Source organism: Phyllostomus discolor, chromosome 11, assembly GCF_004126475.2.
Source record: "Phyllostomus discolor isolate MPI-MPIP mPhyDis1 chromosome 11, mPhyDis1.pri.v3, whole genome shotgun sequence".
In the NCBI taxonomy this organism is placed as follows: Eukaryota; Metazoa; Chordata; class Mammalia; order Chiroptera; family Phyllostomidae; genus Phyllostomus; species Phyllostomus discolor.
The window spans coordinates 85517200-85536482 of NC_040913.2; the positions used below are offsets into that span (position 1 = coordinate 85517200).

A 19283-nucleotide genomic window follows, 5' to 3' on the forward strand; every position below is an offset into this window, starting at 1 on the left:
AGGTGCAGCCTTTGAAGGCTGCACGGGAGACGTCCTTCTCTTGAAATTTCTACTAATCAGCTCTCCCTCTTCTCCTCTTTTCTTTATACATTTTTTCTTAAAGAGGGAAAATGCCCGCTTGTCCATCACGGATGCGAAGACAGCCCGTGCCCAGAGGGGTCAGAGTGTGTCGCTGATCCCAGAGAGGAGAAGTACACCTGTGTCTGTCCAGGTGGCAAGTTGGGTCAGTGCCCAGGTGAGAGCCCAGTGATGAGGCATACTTCTGTTTTAAAAAGTCACTTGCAGCGTTTCGTGTCTTCTTGAATGGAGTCAAAAAGCGTGGTAAAATTATGTTTATTATAATATGTCAAGCACAGTGACGAGTAAAGTGTAATAGTAGTAATTTTTCCTGCCTGTTACATGATAACTCACCGGAATCGAAGTGTTCCCTCTGTCATCAGGGTTTGTGTAAACACACAGACCCGTGTGTACAGATCTAATGGCCTTTTTCCCTCACATCCTCTCTCTTTAAAAAGCAACTACAAAGTCATATCTCACAGTCCTCTGCTGCCTGCTTTTTGCTGTTTAACAGTGTGTTGTGGGCGCCTTGGCAAGTGAATACGTGTAAACCTAACTCTTCTCCATAGCTGTGTAGTCTGCTAGCCTGGCTGTCCCATCACGATTCAACCTTTTCTTTTTGAGCAGAGGTTCAGGTGGTTGAAATGCTTCCTTCCGCTGAAGAGAGTCCTTGTGTAGGTTTCCCTGTGTACTGGTGCTTGCGTTTCTACAACTAGGACTTGCTGCGTCAGAGGCGAACTGCACTTTAACTTTGAAGTGTAAACCATTGTGTTGGTTTCCCAAAAAGCGACACCAGTTCCTGTTTCTCCCTGCCACGTGTGAAGGTCTTGTTCCCCAGTCTCTTGCCGGTACTGAAGGTTTTCAATCGAAAAAGTAAATGCCCCCTTCTAATGGGCGTGAAGTGCTTATCTGACTATCTCTGGCCGCTTGTGAGAGTCACCTTCTCATCCGTTTGTCGCCTGTTCAGGTTTTTCCGCGCGTATTCTTCCCTTGACCGTGTGGGTTGTTCTGTCTCTTGTTTTCGTGTGTGAGCTCTGTGTGTGTTACATTGCTCTCATGTGCATTCTGCTGCCTGGATATTGATCGTTTTTTTTTTAAGCTTTAATCATAATTTTTCTTTGCTAGTTGCTCCCCCATACCCTCTTCCACCTCCACCCACCCCCCTTCCCCCGCAGTCACCGTACCATTGTCCACGCCCATGAGTTCTCTCTTTTTTTTTACTTTCTGCTCCATCCCTCCACCCTGTCCCCCCTCCAGCGCTATTGGCCTGCTCTCTGAGTCTGTCTCTGTTTTGCTTGTTAGTTCACTTTGCTCATTTTATTCCACATATGAGTGAAACCCTACAGTAATTGTCTTTCTCTCACCAGCTTATGAGACTTAGCATAATGTTCTCCAGGTCCAACCATGGGTAGATTTTTTTTTTTCTTTTTGTGGCCAAGTAGTATTCCATCATATGACTGTATCACCGCTGTTTTATCTACCCAACTACTGATGGACACGTAGGCTGCTTCCAAATCTTAGCTCTTGTAAATAACGCTGCAGTGAACATGGGGTTGTTTTGGGTTTCTTCAGATAAACTCCCAGAAGTGAAATCACTGGGTCAAAAGGCAGACCCGTGTTTAATTGTTTGAGGTATCTCCATGCTCCTTCCCGGAGCGGCTGTACCAGCCTGCACTCCCACCAACGGTGTGTGAGGGTCCCCGTTTCTCCACATCCTTGCCAACACTTTGTTGACTTAATTGATGATGGCCATTCTGACAGGTGGGAGGTGGTATCTCCTTATGGTTTTTATTTCCATTTCGCTGGTGACTAGTGATATTGGCCATCTTTTCCTGTCTGTTGGCCACCTGTATGTCCTCTTTGGAGAAGTGTCTATTCAGATCTTTTGCCCCTTTTTAATTACATTGTGTATATTAATCTTTTGATTTTGCTTAATAGCATCTTTTTTCATTTTGAAATTTAATTTCCATTTTGTCAGTTGTGCATAATTTTACATAACAGTTTCCGTCTCTGGAGACTGATATCCTTTTCATCATTTGGGAGGATCAGATTGTTTTATATCTTGTTTCAGAAGGTTTCCCAAACCACCTCAAGGGCATGTAACTATTTTCCCAAAGTGCCGTGTAGTAATTTTACATTGAACATTTTTATAGTCAGCATTTTCATTGTCTTAGAATTTATTTCTTTGTGATATAGTAGTCTAATTCTCTTCCAAAAGGAGAACAAGTTATGCTGTGCTGTTTATTAAGCAACTAGACACTTTGCATTGAATGGAATTTTATAATATTCTAATCAAATAAAAACTTAGGTCGGCCTCTGAGGGGGATGCAATCACACTTTTAAAAATATGCTTCAGCTCGGTTCCGATTCATTTTTTCCTCTCTGATTCACAGGGAGCTCATCTGTAACATTTACCGGCAACAGCTTTGTGAAATACCGTCTGAAGGAAAATGAAAACAAATTAGAGATGAAACTGACCCTGCGGCTCAGAACGTACTCAGCCCACGCGGTGGTCATGTACGCGCGGGGCACCGACTACAGCATCCTGGAGGTGCGTACCTGCGGCAGGTGCGGGGAGGCTGGAGAGATGCGAATCCCGCTTTAGGTTCGGATCGTCTGTTTTTGAAAAAAAATGAAGTAAACTGGCTGAATTCCTCATGTAACTAGTCCATCGATACCTATCCAGGTTTTGGACCGTGGGGTGAAAAGCTTTTTCTGCTGTGTAGAGATTTATTCCTGTTTCTCACAAACATTTTTAGGTACACACGACAGGTAACATGTAAACTCGGTGATACTACGTCTTACTAATTTTATAGAGACATCCTGCGTAAGCTTGAAGTGGTCATTCTCTTGCCTGTCTTTCTATTTTTTTAAGCATGATAAACTTTGGACTGTTGATATTACTTGATGCTATTTTTGGTTGTTCAGTTAACAGTTATTAGTCACTTCCTGGTGCTTTTTGGATGTGCAGTGGGCACTTGAACTTTCCATCCCCCGAGGCCCCTGACTACTTGTACAGGGAACCAACGAGCGTGAGGTCTGTAGGTCTGTAGTACTCACGGTCAAGGCCTTACCAACTTTCTGCCCTCAGTTGCCAGCCACGCCTCTCCTCCCGATTTTTGATCAGAGGCTGGACTCGAACACCCGGCGCGACTAATGTGACCCGTGACTGTCTCTGTCGTAGATCCACAACGGAAGGCTGCAGTACAAGTTCGACTGCGGGAGCGGCCCTGGCATCGTGTCCGTGCAGAGCATCCAAGTCAACGACGGGCTGTGGCACGCGGTGTCACTGGAAGTGAACGGCAACTACGCTCGACTGGTCCTAGACCAGGTCCACACGGCGTCGGGCACGGCCCCGGGGACCCTGAAGACCCTGAACCTGGATCACCACGTGTTCTTCGGTGGCCACGTGCGCCAGCAAGGCACGCGGCACGGAGGAAGCCCCCAAGTTGGGAACGGCTTCCGGGGTTGCATGGACTCCATTTATCTGAACGGGCAGGAGCTGCCTTTAAACACCAAACCAAGGAGCTACGCCCACATCGAGGAGTGGGTGGGGGTGTCCCCGGGGTGCTCGCTGACGGGCGCGGAGGACTGCTCCAGCAACCCCTGCCAGAACGGAGGCATCTGCAGCCCCTCACCTGCTGGAGGTAGGCTTCCTGGCGTCATCATTTTGTAAGGGTTGCAATGTGTGTGCACTGGAGAGGAAGTTCCCCCCGTGTTTTTGTTTCTTCTTTTTATTCACATCCTATCATCAGCTACTGCGCCCGTGCTGGCATTGAGTAGAATGAGTTATAAACTCGTTGAGGAGAGCAGAGCGGGGCTTCGAGCTCCTCCCAGCAGCCAGGCTGAGCCCTGCTATCTCTTCTGTCCTGTTCTGCACCTGCAGCCCCGGGCCGACCACAGCTACCCCTCTTCCAGGCGCAGGCGTGGACCCGGCGGGATTTAGAATTGGCACCACCTAGTTCGTCCCGGGTGCCCCCTTTAATCCGCTGGCCCCGCACAGAGGAGCTGCTAGTCTCGCTAGCCATGGAAGGGAGTATTGGTTTTCCTGATGGCCCTACCCGCTCCTGAGCTGTCTCCATACCTGTGTCCAAGCCCTAGCCTAGTGGGGGACGCTCTGGCTTCTGCATCCTGGACCCGTTGGCCCACTTACCAGTGACAGAACACGGTTCTGAAAATGGCCAACATCGCGTTTGATGAGTAAAGCTTTCTTGTCATGAAGAGAGCAAAAATCAGAGTAACCCTTGAGTTACGTGAGATTTTTAAAAGACTTGGTTTCCTCTTGTTCTCTGTACTCACAGAGTAGGCCAGCCTATCCCCACAGCAGTACGCTGAACAAAAGCTGATTTTGCGCCCCTGTGACCTGTCTGAGGAGGCTGTCCTCGTTGTGTCATCAGGGAAGGGACCGAGGGAGGAGCTGTCCTGAAGTCTCCATCCCAGCAGCAGCAGGAGGAAGGGAACAGGGAAGCCATGCAGTGGCGCCCAAACTGCCACTTTTCTTTGGCCAGAGAAGATGCCACGGCCACGGCCCGCATCAGAGGTGGCGGTGGGGACAGCGGGGAAGTACCCACCCCCCCCGCCTTCCAGAATCGGGCCACTGGGAGCGGGCTCCCCAGGACCATGCTATCCCAGTCTTTGCACAGCCAAGAGTCCGACTTTTTTTTTTCTTTCACTCCTTTATGCAAATTCAAAGATCACCTTTCTTAAAAGGGTAGTTCATACTTTTCAAAGTGCTTTTCCATTTATTATTTTTTTTATTATCTCATTTAATCCTTAATTAAAAGCTTGGGAGCTGCCTGTAAGGGGAGGTGTTAAGCCATCGTAAGTGCTGCCATCCCATGGCCAGTCAGATAAAGGACCACTCTTTCCCTGTTCCGCACGCAGGGCCCAGTGACCTCACGTGAGTTGTGACGAACGAGGGCTGGTTAGGAGGTCCGTCTCGGGTTCTCCGTGTTCTGGTTGTGCCAGCAGTGGCTGGTGGGTCCAGACAACCTTTGACCTCGAGGGAACGGGATGCTCCTAGCTCGTACAGGTCTTAGGGAACTCAGTCTTGACCTCGACTTAAAAGGAAAAACCGATTTCCTCACGCTTCTCTTTTGAGTCATTGAGTGACGGGACTTTTTTGCTCTCTTGCGACGACGCAGGGTATCACTGCAGATGCAGCGCCCCCTACGTGGGGACCTACTGTGAGGTGAGCGCCAACCCCTGCTCCTCCAACCCCTGCCTCTACGGCGGGACCTGCATCGTGGACAACGGAGACTTCGTTTGCCAGTGCAGAGGACTGTATACTGGTCAGAGGTACGTGTGTGTGTGTGTTTTAACTCTCATAAGTAACCGTGGTATTTAAAAAATGTTTAAAGGTCACTGGGTAGGTGAAGCAGGTGCATTCGTTTGTGAAGGTTTCCTGCTCCGCTGTGTCTGTTCGCAGTGGAAGTGCTAGGTTCACACATATGTTTCCCTGCCCCTCAGGTGCCAGCTCAGCCCGTACTGCAAGGACGAGCCCTGCAAAAACGGCGGGACGTGCTTCGACAGCCTCGACGGCGCCGTGTGTCAGTGTGACGCGGGCTTCCGGGGGGAAAGGTGACCGGCCTCTTTCATTTCTCTGTGTTCGCCTCTCTGTGACGTCATGCGGGTTCACCAATGCTGCAGAAATTAACTCGGACAGCGTTGCTTTGGAATTTGCTAGTCTTCATACTAGCTTCTGACACAGTGTATCTTTTTGAGCTTTGCAATGTTAAAAAGTTGAGCAGATGAATATGATAATGCTTGGAAAAACAAACTGCTCCTTCAAGATAGTATGTGTCAACAAAGAGCGTGGGGGCTTTTGCAGGAAGTGAGTGTCTGTGGGATGAGGGAGATTATTCCGTTGTTAAAGCGGACATCTGTGGTGAGCTGTCTTTGAGAGTGTGCTGATAGTGGCGTTTTTTCATAATGGGCTGTAACTAACACTCGGCATCTGAAAACCTTTTCCAGCTCTCTCATTATTGTTTGTAAACCTTATCCCAAACCTGAGAGGGGATCGGTCTTTTCCAGGAGAGGAAAGGAAGGCACAGCGGTGCCTTTTGCACACCTGGAGAGAGGTGGAATTTGTTCCAGACGCCATGTCACCGTAGACTTACCACCAGTTCAGTTTAAAAATTCCCCAGTGGATGTCCTTCGTAAGGGCCCAGCGCTGGGCGTTCCATGACCCCTGACTGTCAGCCTTGTTAGGAAGCTGTGAGTGGTGTGACCGCTGGCGGGTGTTCCCTGTGGTCCTGCTCTAGCCGTGGGTGTAGTCTTGAATTTTCCCACCGGTCCCGTGGTCTTAGTTCGTAAGTTGACTTTCCTAGTTCTAGTCCATTAATACTTAATATAACGGACAAAACCGTCTCCGTAGTCAGAATTGTAATGCCAGGTCAATGTGGGGGAGGTGGTGAGTAGAAACCTTTTATCCAAGGAGGAGGAGGAGGGGTTTGAGAAGCGTCCGATGGATCTGCACTGGTGCAGACATGCCGGTGGGGAAAGGTGGGGGGAAGGGGACGTGCTTAGGAATCGTTCTGTGCGGGGAAGGGGCCGTGGGAGGTTTCCCACAGGGAGAAGCGCTTGAAAATGGAAAACAGGTTTTTCAGCCGTTCACACGTTTCATGAAACTGTCATAAACCCCTGTAGGGAGGTTTTCCTAGAAATTTAATCTAACCTCTTAGAACAGTTTACAGCCTGCCATTTATGAAAAGGTGCACTAGAAATTTCTGGATCAGAATGAGAAATAAACTGGTGCGGGGGCAGTGCGTCTGACTTAGTCATCTGTGGAGTAGTTTTTTCTAGGGAGAAATGGCAGTTAAATATTGGCTTGACCGCGTGTTTATCTCCCAGATGGACATTCAAAATACGGGAACAGATAAGTGATTACCCCACGAAAGGTTTCCGGTTGCAGTTCCCGTTGTGGGCGGTGAGGCTCTGGTGGTTGTCTCTTGGACTCCGTTTGGAAACCTGTTGTTCCGAAGGGGTTGGGCTAGCCTTACTCTGTGTCTGGCGGGCGGCGGCGACAGGCCTGCCGCAGCCCGGCTCCCACCGCGCGGGCCCGTCCTCACTCTCGGCTCTCGGGCAGGTGTCAGAGCGACGTGGACGAGTGTGCCGGGAACCCCTGCCGGAACGGGGCGCCCTGCGAGAACACGCACGGCTCCTACCACTGCAACTGCAGCCAGGAGTACCGCGGGAGGCACTGCGAGGACGCGGCGCCCAACCAGTACGTGTCGACGCCGTGGAACATCGGGCTGGCCGAGGGCGTGGGCATCGTGGTCTTCGTCATAGGGATCTTCCTGCTGGCGGTGGTGTTCGTGCTCTGCCGCAAGATGGTCGGCCGCAAGAAGAAGCAGAAGCACCCGGCCGAGCCCGGAGACAAGCCTTTGGGGCCGGCCGCCGCCTTCATGCAGAGGCCGTACTTCGACGCGAAGCTCAACAAGAACATTTACTCAGACATCCCGCCCCAGGTGCCCGTGCGCCCCATCTCCTACACGCCGAGCATTCCCAGTGACTCCAGGAACAACCTGGACCGGAATTCCTTCGAGGGCTCTGCTATCCCGGAGCACCCCGAGTTCAGCACCTTCAACCCCGAGTCGGTGCACGGGCACCGGAAGGCCGTGGCCGTCTGCAGCGTCGCCCCAAACCTGCCACCCCCACCGCCTTCCAACTCCCCTTCCGACAGCGACTCGATCCAGAAGCCCAGCTGGGACTTCGACTATGACAGTAAGAGCCGCTTCTCCCATCTCAGCTGCCTGTCCCCCGAGAGGGGCAGTGCGACTCCAAGTTCCACCAGCGAGCGCCTCTGGTGCTTGGGGTCCAAATGTGGAGCCTGTGATAGGGACACGTATGCCCAGGAGACCCTGAATGATCTGAAAGGCTTTTCTGGTGCCTCGAACCCTGGCTGAGCACTGTGGCTGTAATATTGTTTTAATTAAGGAATCTGTTCATGTTCCAGTGAATCTGGAAAGATCATTTCCCTTTTTTTTTTTCTTCTTTTTTTTGGGGGGGGTAATTGACATGGGTCCCCAACTGTAATTTGGGGAGTGGATCTTTTTATGATTAAAACAATTAGGAGGGCATTTGCATGATAGCCTTTTTTTTTTTTTTTTTTTTAAAAAAACATGGCCAAAAGAAGTGACAGTGCAGGGTAGGCACAAGTAGGTTTCCAGTTTGTGTGGAGGAAGACATGCAGGTTATGATTATTGTAACAGCTTCACTAATTCAAAAGAATGTCACTCACAGCTGTCAGCCTCATTATACTCATTCTGTATTTATATTAGTGGCCTAACATGTATTTGAGGCTTTTCAAAAAGCTCTACGTAGCATTTCAAGACAAAATTTTATTTCCCTGTAGTGTCTAATGATCTCCATGGGTAGATTTATTGAGAATTTCTATTCTGTGAATAAGCAGGAATGTTATAGGTATTTTCATTTGGGTTTTCTTGGGGAGGGGGTTGTGTTTTGTTTTTCAAATGTTTGCCTTTCTTTTCATTGTTATTTTATTAAGTAAATCGCAGACGGTCTTGGTCACCTTTGCTGGGGTGGGGACCCAGCAGTGAATGCCGGGTGCCCAGGCCGTGCCCTCACGGGGCCTCCTGTGTGTCGTTTCTTCCTCACAGCCAAAGTGGTGGATCTGGATCCCTGCCTCGCCAAGAAGCCCCTGGAGGAGAAGCCCTCGCAGCCGTACAGCGCCCGGGAGAGCCTGTCCGAGGTGCAGTCCCTCAGCTCCTTCCAGTCCGAGTCGTGCGACGACAATGGTGAGTGAGCCGGAGTGGGGGCTGCCACGGTCACGTGGATCGTGCGTGACGCTGGTCACGCGATGTCGTGTTTGCGTGTGGGCACTACCGTGGTGCACCCGGTGCCCTTGTTGCGTGTCAGAGTGTTCCCACGTGTCACTTTGGACCACGGTTCAGCAACACCTTATAAATACTTGCATGAACATCTGTGGGGGGAAATATTTAAACTGTGTGTAATGGATTGATACTTGACCTGTAGCAATTTACCTGTGACAGGGAAGAACATGTAAGCACTTGAAAGGTAATGTTTTACCTTGTCGGCCAACTTTGTATTAGTTTTTTTTTCCCCACAATGGAAAATGTTAGAAGTTCTGTGGGTTTAAAAAAAACCCTCCTAACAGCTTCCTTGAGCATGCAGCACTCACGCCCGCACCCCTGCCCTCTGACACGCCCCCCAGAGGAGACGGGGTGGTCTGCAGTGTTAACTCTGTAGCACCCTCGGTATTACAAGGTTTTATCTGTTTCTTCCCAACTCCCTGCGGCCCCAGCTCCCATTTGGATCAGAGCGTACTGACTGAGAGCGCAGTTTAAGAGATTGCTAGTAAGTTTGCTTATCTTTCTAACGCAGCAAGTTTGACGGTGGGATCCGCGATGCCGGTTACGTGTGTCTGATTTCCCCGGGGTGCGTGCGTGGCGTCGATAACCAGCTCTGCCGTAATGACACGTGCCCCCCGAGAAAACTGTCAGTGTGCACTGACACAGTAAAGGGAGGTTTTAGCGGAGATTTTCAAATCTCAGAATTTTGGTAGCACTGTAATTTTTCTTTGCATAAAAATAGAACGCGTTTAAACACGTCTGATATTTTATTGGTGAAAGGAAATAACTCACTAGTAATTCTTTGTTTCTAAATCTGGAGTCATATGGCCCAGACTGTACTGCAAACCTAACTCTTCCAAACTAAAGATGGCTATAAGCATGTTCCATTCATTGCTGACTTCAAACATGTTACCTATGACATTGAAGTGTACCTGTGTTTATTATTTAGTGACACAGTATATGAACATACCTTTAAGCCAACAATAGAATACAATTATTTTTGGATTAGGTTTAATTCTAAACTGCTATAGTTGCCAGCTGATGTAATTATTTATATCTTGATTCACTAAATGTTCTTCACAAATACACTTCAGAATTTTTTGTATTTTCTAATTCTTTTCCTTGGAACAGCATTCTTTTTAAAACTCCTAACCAATGTTAATACATGATGGCCAAATTAGTTATAAACATGAATTGCCAGATACTACAATGTAAGAGGGGAAAAGATAGGTCCAGGGGACGGTATTTTACTCTTTATCCTAATTTTTAGCGTTATCAGCGGTAAATTGAAGTCTGCACGAAGAGTCTGCACTTAAACTATATTCTGAGTTTCCGAAGGCTCTGTCGCAGACCGCCACCAGTGTGGGGGCTGAAACAGGTGCACGTGGTGCCTGCAGTTCCAGGGGTCAGAACCCTGACGTTGGTCTCAGGCTCAGGCGGTGGGGCCAACCTGAGCCTGAGCCTCCTTCATGTCCGACGGATCTGGGGTTCGGCCTGCTCCCCATTCCAGATTCTCAAGGCCGCCCACACTCGTGCCTCACAGCTCCTCCCTCCGCCTTTCAGAGGCAGCAGCGCAGCTGCATTGCATCTCACTGGTCCTCCTTCTGTAGCCACCTCTCCCTCCGAGCCCCGCTGGGAAAGGCCCTCCCCTTCAGAGGACCCTCGTGATTACCCAGGGCCCACACAGATCATTCAGGAAAACCTCCCCATCCTGAGGTCTTTCGTGTAACCGATCCAGCAGAGCCTCTTCTGCCAGGGATGGTAACATTTGCTCCTGGTTCCCGGGGTCAGGATGTGGCCACCTCTGAGAGCCTCCCTCCTGCCTCCCACAGGCGCGCTTACTTGTCTTGGCATAAGTGCTCGGAAACAATGTGATGTGGGAATAATGAGGGAATTGACATCGGAGGCGGCCAGGCAGACAGTCTGCATTTTTCTGCTGGTGTGCTAGCTTCCCAGCTGTTAGCTCGGCTACAGGAAGACAAGAAATTTGGGCAGGGAGTGCATAAAACAGAGGCAAAGCCCTCTGTCTCATCCTGCCTCCCCCGACCCCCACTTTTTATTTATTGCATATTTTTCCTTATTACGTAGTCTTTTAAATTTCTTTTTCCTGGAACGATGTATGAGTTCATTGAATGGACCCCGAAAATTGTCTTAGCAAGCGTTTTACTCTTTGAAGGTAAAGCCTTTGCCCGTGAGGATTATTTCATTATGAACTGATCCATGATTATAATTGTAAAAAAATATATATAGCCAAAATGTCTCCTAAATTAGCCCTGGCTGGCGTGGCTCAGTGGATTGAGTGCTGAGCTTGCAAACCAAAGGGTCACCAGTTCGATTCCTAGTCAGGGCACATTTTGTGGGCCAGGTCCCCAGTAGGGGGCATGCAAGAGGCAACCACACACTGATGTTTCTGTCCCTCTCTCCCTCCCTTTCCCCTCTCTAAAAATAAATTTAAAATCTTTTTTTTAAGGTTTCCTAAATTACAATGGAATGTGGTTACTCTATTCCTTTAATAATAAAAAATATATGAAAATTAAGATAAAGAATGAAATAACAGCAAGTATGTAGCTTCATTAGAAAAGACTAACAGAAAAAGCACAGGAGTCATGCCCAGTTGTATTATGTACAATAGTTACGTTAAAGTATTTGCTTCACGTTTCAAAATCAGGAGGTAAAAATTATGTCAAGAAATCCTATTTAATATACTGTATTCTAATGAAGGTTTTCCTAATTTGCTCCGTTTGTACCTTTTCACAAGCTTCCATAGTGACTGTAATACACCTTGTCAACGCCGTAGTTGACACGGTGGCTGGCGAAGGTACAGTCGGAATGCGTGTGCTCTGTGTCTGCGTGACAGTGGCTGTCGCTAGAGCCGTCCGTGTGCTTTTGCCTCTCGTAGTGTTTCTAGTCATCACCTGTGGGCGTGGGGGGCTGAGTCCTTTTCCTTTGTGCAGGTGTGTGTATTCATGATCCAGATCCATCGCAAGAATACTTTTGTCTGTGTTGTCTTTTTGTCACCTGTCGTCATTCGTGGTGAATTTCCGCAATGTCAGAGGTAACCCAGCTTGCCTTTATGTGGCCCAGTGTTGAGAAGCTTAGGAGTCATTCTGATTACCTGAAAAAGCTTTTAATCTAAAAAAGTCCTGCTCACCTGAGTAGGAATAAGACTGAGCAGCACTCGGCTTCTGTCACTTCCACCGGCTGACTCTTCACTTTTGCATCTTTCCCCACGCGTGACTGAGCAAAGGGGTTGAACGTGGCAGAAGGCAGACTGTCATATTTCTGTCCAAAATGACAAGAAAAGGCATTGACCACCCCCGTTAAAGTTATTTGAAGTTAAATCAGCCCTTTCGTACTGTACTGAAGTTGGAGGAGTCACATGCAAATTGCACAGCCTAGAGCACAGGTGGCAACCACAAGGCCCCAGGGTGGAATCCGGCCCTCCACCTTGTTTCTACCCGGAGGCAGCGCCGAGCTCTGGCTTAACTGTTAAGGGTAATTAGTTACAGTTATCCAGTGCTAAAATTACGTTCGGCCCTTTGAAGGCAACCTCCAGGCTGATGTGGCCCCCAGTGAAAATGAGTTTGACACCCCGGCCTATAGTGTTTCAAGGGTAACTCAGATGTCCTGGAGGGCTTGGTGCAAGCCCCCCTAGCGGCTGGGCCGCAGCACCAGAGTTTCCGATTGAGCGGGTCTGGAGTGGGCCTGAGAATGTGCATTTCTGACAAGTTCCCCGTTAATGCTGGAGTTACTGGTCCGGGGGTTTTACTTCGAGCACCTTCGGCATAGACCTCTGAGAGTACGTGAAGCATAGAGGGCCCATTTTGCTAGGGACCATTTGTTTTCGGGATTGAGGTGAGAGCAAGGACAGTTTGGTGCCAAGTTTGACGGCATGGGGCAGGCGCGAGGGTTCAGTGTTGCTGATGAGTTACTGACGATGCTTTCACTTATTTTCCTGAGAAACACTGTGTTTTTATCTGGTGGATCAGAAAGTAATCTGTATTTTGTCCTGGTGAACTTGAGTTTTAACGTGACGAAATTCTAGTATTTTTAATATTAACGGAGTTTGAAGAAGCAGAGTTGAAACAGTTCTTGCAGGGAGACCCCCTTTATTGAAAAGCATGGTTTGGCACATTGAGAAACACAAATTGAGTGTGAAATTGAAAGCTAGCTTAAATGTTAAGAATTATTGAGAGCCTATTTATTAACAAAGGTTGTCAATCCTCTTTAAAAAGGAACTACTGCATTTTTAGTCGACTCTAAAAATTATATAGATACATGTCAACCTCAGTGTTTTCCGTTTCTGATTTAAATTTCTGGAAGAGAACATCAGTCAGATCTTATTTGTTCCAAATGACTTTATGGCATGGGTTTTTAAGAACATTGTGGAAGGCACAGAAAGTGTTTAGAAAATCACCCAGGTAGCCAAACTTTTGCCATGATTACGGTTCTCACAATAATGAGAATCACGGCGACAGCCAGCAGTTAGAGCTTGACCCGCATTATTTTACCCAATCCTCATAAGAACTGGACCGCATTTCCACCCTCATTTCAAAGACAAGAGCCGGAAGCTTAGCCGGGGTAAGCAGCCTGCCCTGGGCCAGTGATTTTTATCTGCTTTCCCTGCGGCTGGGGTTCTGTGTTTAAGAAGAGAGTGGGCAGAGGGTAGGTGTAATTCCAGGTGTGGGTGGCATGAGGAAGAGTGTAGCAGGTGGCCCCCCCAAGGAAAGGAGAACAATATAAATAACTCCTACTCAAAAGGGGGACGGGGTTTCGAGAGGGTTACTTTAGGTTACTTTTAAGTAGCTAAGTTCTTGAATGTGTCTGAGTTTAATATCCACTTGAAGGCTGTAATATAATATCCACTAGCTTTAGACGTATTTGAATTATCACCTAAGTAAGGTGATGCTCCCTGGCATGAGACAAAAAAGAGTGTTGCATAGTATATTTCTCAGTAACATGCAGGTATAATTTAAATTTCTCAGTTGGTTGACATTGTATTCAAGCCTATATATTTTATTTTAATTATTCCTAACAAAATTCTGTGTTTTCAGGTTTAGATTGCCAGAAACAAGGAAAAGAAAGTAAAATAATGTTTGCGTTTTCTGGCAGCGTCACTGGTTCATCCTCAGCCATCTCGTTTCTCCATTCTCATGTCCCATCATATTTGTGCCACACGAATCTCTCAGCCATTTGGACCTTCTATAGCTAGTGGCTTATAGGCATGGTACATGGCTGGCTGGGCCTCTGTAGACAGTTCGCATTGTATTATGTACTTAATGTTATTGCCTCTGCAGCCGTCTTTCTGTTTTAATTATGAATGTTTTCTTTTCTCTCTACTCTGCCACCAAAAGAATCTTTGGCTGCTCCCGACCTCAGCAAATCAAGAGGTGACTTATGCATGCCAGTTGTTCCTTGACACTCACTAAAACTCGGGAAAGATGCCCCGGGGCTGGCTCACCCCATGCATTCGCTCGGTGGCTGCCGCAGTAACCAAGCGCCCCCCCTCCCCGTTTGTGCCCTGCATTCTCAACGCGGTTGCCCGGCCTCTCCTAGTCTGTCAGGGGCTTGCAGAAACCCTGAGGGAGAAAGAAAACTCTCCCCGCATTGGGGCAGTTTTGTAAAAAACATAATCATACTTTCATATCATCTAAAATGATCTTTAGACTTTTTTTAAAGCAACGAAAGTTGACTCATAGTCTGTCAAAACTGTGATGTTTCGGTGTTTTGATTGCATTTTGCTTGACTTGGAAGCATGCTTTGATGCACACCTATATTAATATAGTTTGTTGTTTTCGTGGGGCTAATGAAAAATAGTATAATGTTCTATAGTAAGCTTATTGCATTATTATTTTATTATATAGGGAATTTAAATTTTCGCATGTTAAGGATTACTATTTTAAAGAGTTGCATTAATGAGTGCTTTTAATGACCTGTAGTTAGTAGCGATCAAATGACATTTGACGTCTTACTGCACGAGACTTCTTTAGGAAAGGACTGAAGGTCCTCACTGACGTCCTGAGACTGAGCTAAGTCTCTTCCCGTAGAGCAGTAGGCGCTACGTCACGGAAGGAAAGCGCAATGATCGGGCTCGTTTGTACAAAAGTGCATGCGCTCCATGCTAGCTAGCACACCGCTTCTGTGAAAACTCTGTGCCCTTGAATGTTGGGCACTTCCGTAGACCTGCAAGCCCACGTTTTATCCAGCGAGCCTAGTGCACGGAGGTTCTCTAAACCGGGCTGGGGTTGGGGGGTGTCTGTAAGCAAAGGCTGGGGTTTCCCAAATGACGAGCCTGCCCGTGCGCCGAGGCCTGCGCACTGAGCACTCGCCCCAGGGCGCAGAGACCTGGGAGAAAACCCTGAGACCTGTCGCTTTCTCTCCCCCCAGGCTACCACTGGGACACGTCGGACTGGATGCCGAGCGTTCCCCTGCCAGACATTCAGGAGTTCCCCAATTACGAGGTCATCGACGAGCAGACGCCGCTGTACGCCGCAGACCCCCATTCCATCGACACAGACTATTACCCCGGGGGTTACGACATCGAAAGCGATTTCCCGCCCCCGCCGGAGGACTTCCCCGTGCCCGACGAACTGCCCCCGCTGCCGCCCGAGTTCGGCGAGCAGTTCGAGTCCATCCACCCTCCCAGAGACATGCCCGCCGCGGGCAGCTTGGGTTCTTCCTCCCGAAACCGGCAGCGGTTTCACTTGAACCAGTACCTGCCCAATTTCTACCCCGTCGACATGGCCGAAGCGCAGAAGGCAGGCCCCGGCGAGAGCGCCCCGTGCAGAGAACCCTACGCCCCCTACCCGCCCGGGTACCCGAGGAACTGCGAGGCGCCCGGCGCGGAGAGCGTGCCGCTGGCGGTGTACGCCTCCACCGCGTCCTGCTCCGACGTGTCCGCGTGCTGCGACGTGGAGTCCGAGGTCCTGATGAGTGACTACGAGAGCGGAGACGACGGCCACTTCGAGGACGTGGCCGTCCCCCCGCTCGATTCGCAGCAGCACACGGAAGTCTGACGCGCGCCCTGCCCCCGAAGTGCCTGGACCTAGCGAGCCCGCAGACGCCCGAGACCCCGCGCGTCCCGGCGCGCCAGCCATTTCCCTGTCCTGACCTACTGTCCTGGGAGGAGGTGTCCGGTGGCTGTGCCATTTCTGAACAGGTTTTTGTATTTACGTTCGTCCGTGTTAAAAGAATGAAACGCAAATCGGTCCTTACCATCTTGTTAGCATGACTCATGTATTTATATAGATTTGATTATTTTAAATTTCCTGTCCTTTTTTTTTTGTAAATGTTATGTACAGATTTGATTTTTCATAGTTTTAACTCTGTTTTCCTGATGTTTTGTGGGTTTTTCTTTTCTTTTTTTTTTTTTTACCGAATTTGGGTGGTGTTAGAGTCATTTTACCTAGCACCTTGATCTTTTTACTATAACCAGGGTTTCACTGTATGTCCTTTTTCACTGAAGTTTGACATTTCATTCATACAATGCAATGTAGTCGTTCATTTCTAGTTGTACATAGGATGAGCAGAGATCTGATCCATGACATGTCTTAAATGGGTTGTTGTATTTTAGAATTACAGACATTTTTCATTATTGGAAAGTGTAACGGGGACCTTCTGCACACCGGTTTAGAACCCAGACCATCACGACACAGTTTTTATAGTGTCTGTATATTTGTGATGCAACGGTCTTGTAAAGGTTTTTACTGAGAACTACCATTAGCCAGTCTTTCTTACTGACAATAAATTATTAATAAAATACTGTAGCTTTACTGCCTATTTTCCTTTCATTTATACTCCTGTTCAGGATTTAGTTAAGGAATTGAGAAGGATGGATGGTGGATGGATGGGTGGATGGATGGATGGATGGTGGATGGATGGATGGTGGATGGATGGATGGTGGATGGATGGATGGTGGATGGATGGAGGATGGAAGGAAGGAAGGGAGGAAGGGGACACAGCTTTGTGTGGCTTAGAAGTGAAGTCTCTTCCCAGTTGGCAGCACCAGGCGATGCTTGCAGAGGGAGCCGCTAGGTTGCAGTGTGTGGCTGTGGGACGCTGCTCGGAATTCTAGGTAGAGAGGTAAACAGCACTCTTATATAATAAATGTTTTTTAAAACCTTGAGAAAGTTTTGACTTATACATTTTTATCTTGTTACCCTTTATTAGGCACAATTTAATGCTTTTATGGTTTACGCCTATGGTTTATATCAAAAACAAAGTCTTTGTGAAGGATTTTATCTGTTGTCGAAGAACTCATTTGATTGTGTTTTATATATGTAATGGGAAGTCCAGAAGCTATTTTCCATGGGTATTTATACCATCAAATCCACTCATCCATCCAACAGGTATTTTTTCAGTTATCTGTTGTGTACCAGCCACTCTGCTACGAATTACAAAGAATCGAGTATTCTTAGACCTTTAGAAAAGCACAAAAGCATTCTATGTTTTATCAAATGGTGTGTGTGTGTGTGTGTGTGGTTTAACATCAAAGAGAGAGATGTTTAACAAAAAACGGCCAATTTACACGCTCTATAATCATACCCTGTAAGCTGTTTTCCCATTTTTTTCTTAAATATTTTAAGTGTACATATTGTTTACTTCTTGTCACTAATTTTAGGGGTTACCTACTGACTCAGTGCGATGTTAGAGGAAACCACAGAACCTAGAAAAACCTATGCTACTCTTGTTGTCCTCCCATTAGTTACAACACAGTTTTTAGACTAACCCATATATAGTGTTTTCATTGTTCTGATGATGTAAATATTCACTGTTGAGCTAAGTGATACATGATGTTTATTTCCATTTCCTTTGCAACTTTTTCTTCATTTTTCTTTTACTTATTTTTTGCAAATTTGTGACCATCTCGTTAGTTTATTCAAAAAATGTTTTAAAGTCATCTACCGTGCATCATTTATTCTGCATGGACAGAAATTCCCTGCCTTGGGTGTGACACGGCTGGGCGGGCGTGGGGGGAGCCATATTGAGGGCTAAGGGACAAGTTGGTGTTTGGGAAGGAACCCAAGTGATGGGCCTGGGAGGGGAGGGGGAAATGTCAGGAAGGCAGAAGACCTCTGTGGTTAACTGGCCTTTGGCTAAAATGCGGACGTCGATGAGGGAGACTGCCACGTGAAATGAGCGTTCCAGTCAGGAGAAGAGTTAACGTAACAGCCCCAAGGTCTTTTATGGAAGAAAAGAGGGAAGACAAGTGTGGCTTCTCATGGACTCGCAAAATGCCCCTTAATACGTGGTTCGGCTGTTAGGAAATCTTCGCTGGGACCTAGAGATCTTTTCTTGGAAGAGTCTCAGTTTCTCCAGAGGAAGGGCCTTCCTTTCCCTGCGTGGGACAGGTTGCCCTGGTTTTCACGTTGGCACACTTAGGCCCCAGCTCTTGGTTATGGGAGCTTTTGTGCTCCCTCCTCCTTGCCTCTTGTCGCCAGGCCTGCTCGGGACAGAGCTGAGAATCCAGGATCGAACTGTGTACTGAAATGGGCAGATGCCTGGCGTTCGCCCCACAGGTCCCCCAGTTCCCAGGATGCATAAAAAATCGCTGCCGGCTCCTGGGCATACTCCCAGGTCGGCTTCCTTCCCGTCTGTTCGTCTTCAGATGCTGTCATGTGGGGCCTAGAGTGAACAGTAACCTCTTACTTGCACTGAGGATGGAACTGTTTAACTTCCCCCCGCCCCTTTCCCTGTTCTGGATTTCCAAGAGGGGAAACTGGGCAGAAATACGATACTCCTTGTAACGAAAGCAGCAGAGGACAGCCGTAGGAAATCAGTGCTGTGAACAGAAAAAATAGCCTGCCATGGAATTCTGCCTGCTGTAATTAACTTGTAATTAAAACGCAGATTAGTAGCCAGGTTATCAACAGGGATTAGCAGAACCTTTGAACCTCTTGAGTTCTTTTCCTTGGGACGTCTGAGGGTGTAGGGGAGCAAGGCCTCCCCTGGGGAGGAGAGGGGCAGGGCCCTCAACGTGAGCTGGGCACAGGCCCCCTGCTCAGGATGGAGAGCCTCCTGGTTCAAGAGAGCTTTCAGGAGGTGGACGTGAGTAACTTGAAGACCATATAACGTGATCCCCAGGTTGCATTGCTGCTGCCGAAAGTCGGTGGCAAGTTAAGACAGGAGCATACTGAACGTTCTTGTTGTGTAACTCATTTCCGTGCATTAAACAAGGGGTTCTGGGTGTATTCATTCATTCATCCAACAACTATTTATTCATTGAACATTTTTGCTGCGTGCCAGGTGCTGGCAGTCACACTCACTGATACCACTCTTCTTGGTTTCCTCTAATAAGCCTGGGATCTTTCTCAAATTAAGTAGAATGATTCAAACAATGGTTTAAAACATCTAAACATTAGCATTATAAGAGTTTTGAAAGGTGCTTTATTA

The 19283-nt window shown here is 47.9% G+C and overlaps 1 protein-coding gene across 3 annotated transcripts in view; it reads left to right on the forward strand.

The window, feature by feature from the left end:
- Positions 1-16662, forward strand: part of FAT1 (FAT atypical cadherin 1) — a 127714-nt gene extending 111052 nt beyond the window's left edge. Inside the window, exons 20-28 of one of the 3 annotated variants that reach the window (XM_036011727.1) lie at positions 104-235; positions 2451-2608; positions 3242-3704; positions 5202-5355; positions 5527-5637; positions 7145-7782; positions 8679-8816; positions 14246-14281; positions 15279-16662. In XM_036011727.1, the coding sequence (XP_035867620.1) occupies positions 104-235; positions 2451-2608; positions 3242-3704; positions 5202-5355; positions 5527-5637; positions 7145-7782; positions 8679-8816; positions 14246-14281; positions 15279-15907 (2459 nt within the window). In that variant the 3' untranslated portion in view covers positions 15908-16662. Of the gene's footprint in view, positions 1-103; positions 236-2450; positions 2609-3241; positions 3705-5201; positions 5356-5526; positions 5638-7144; positions 7783-8678; positions 8817-9343; positions 9944-14245; positions 14282-15278 lie in introns of those variants that run through there. The other 2 variants (XM_028526451.2, XM_036011728.1) reach the window with 2 other exon arrangements.
- The last annotated feature ends 2621 nt before the right edge of the window (positions 16663-19283 follow it).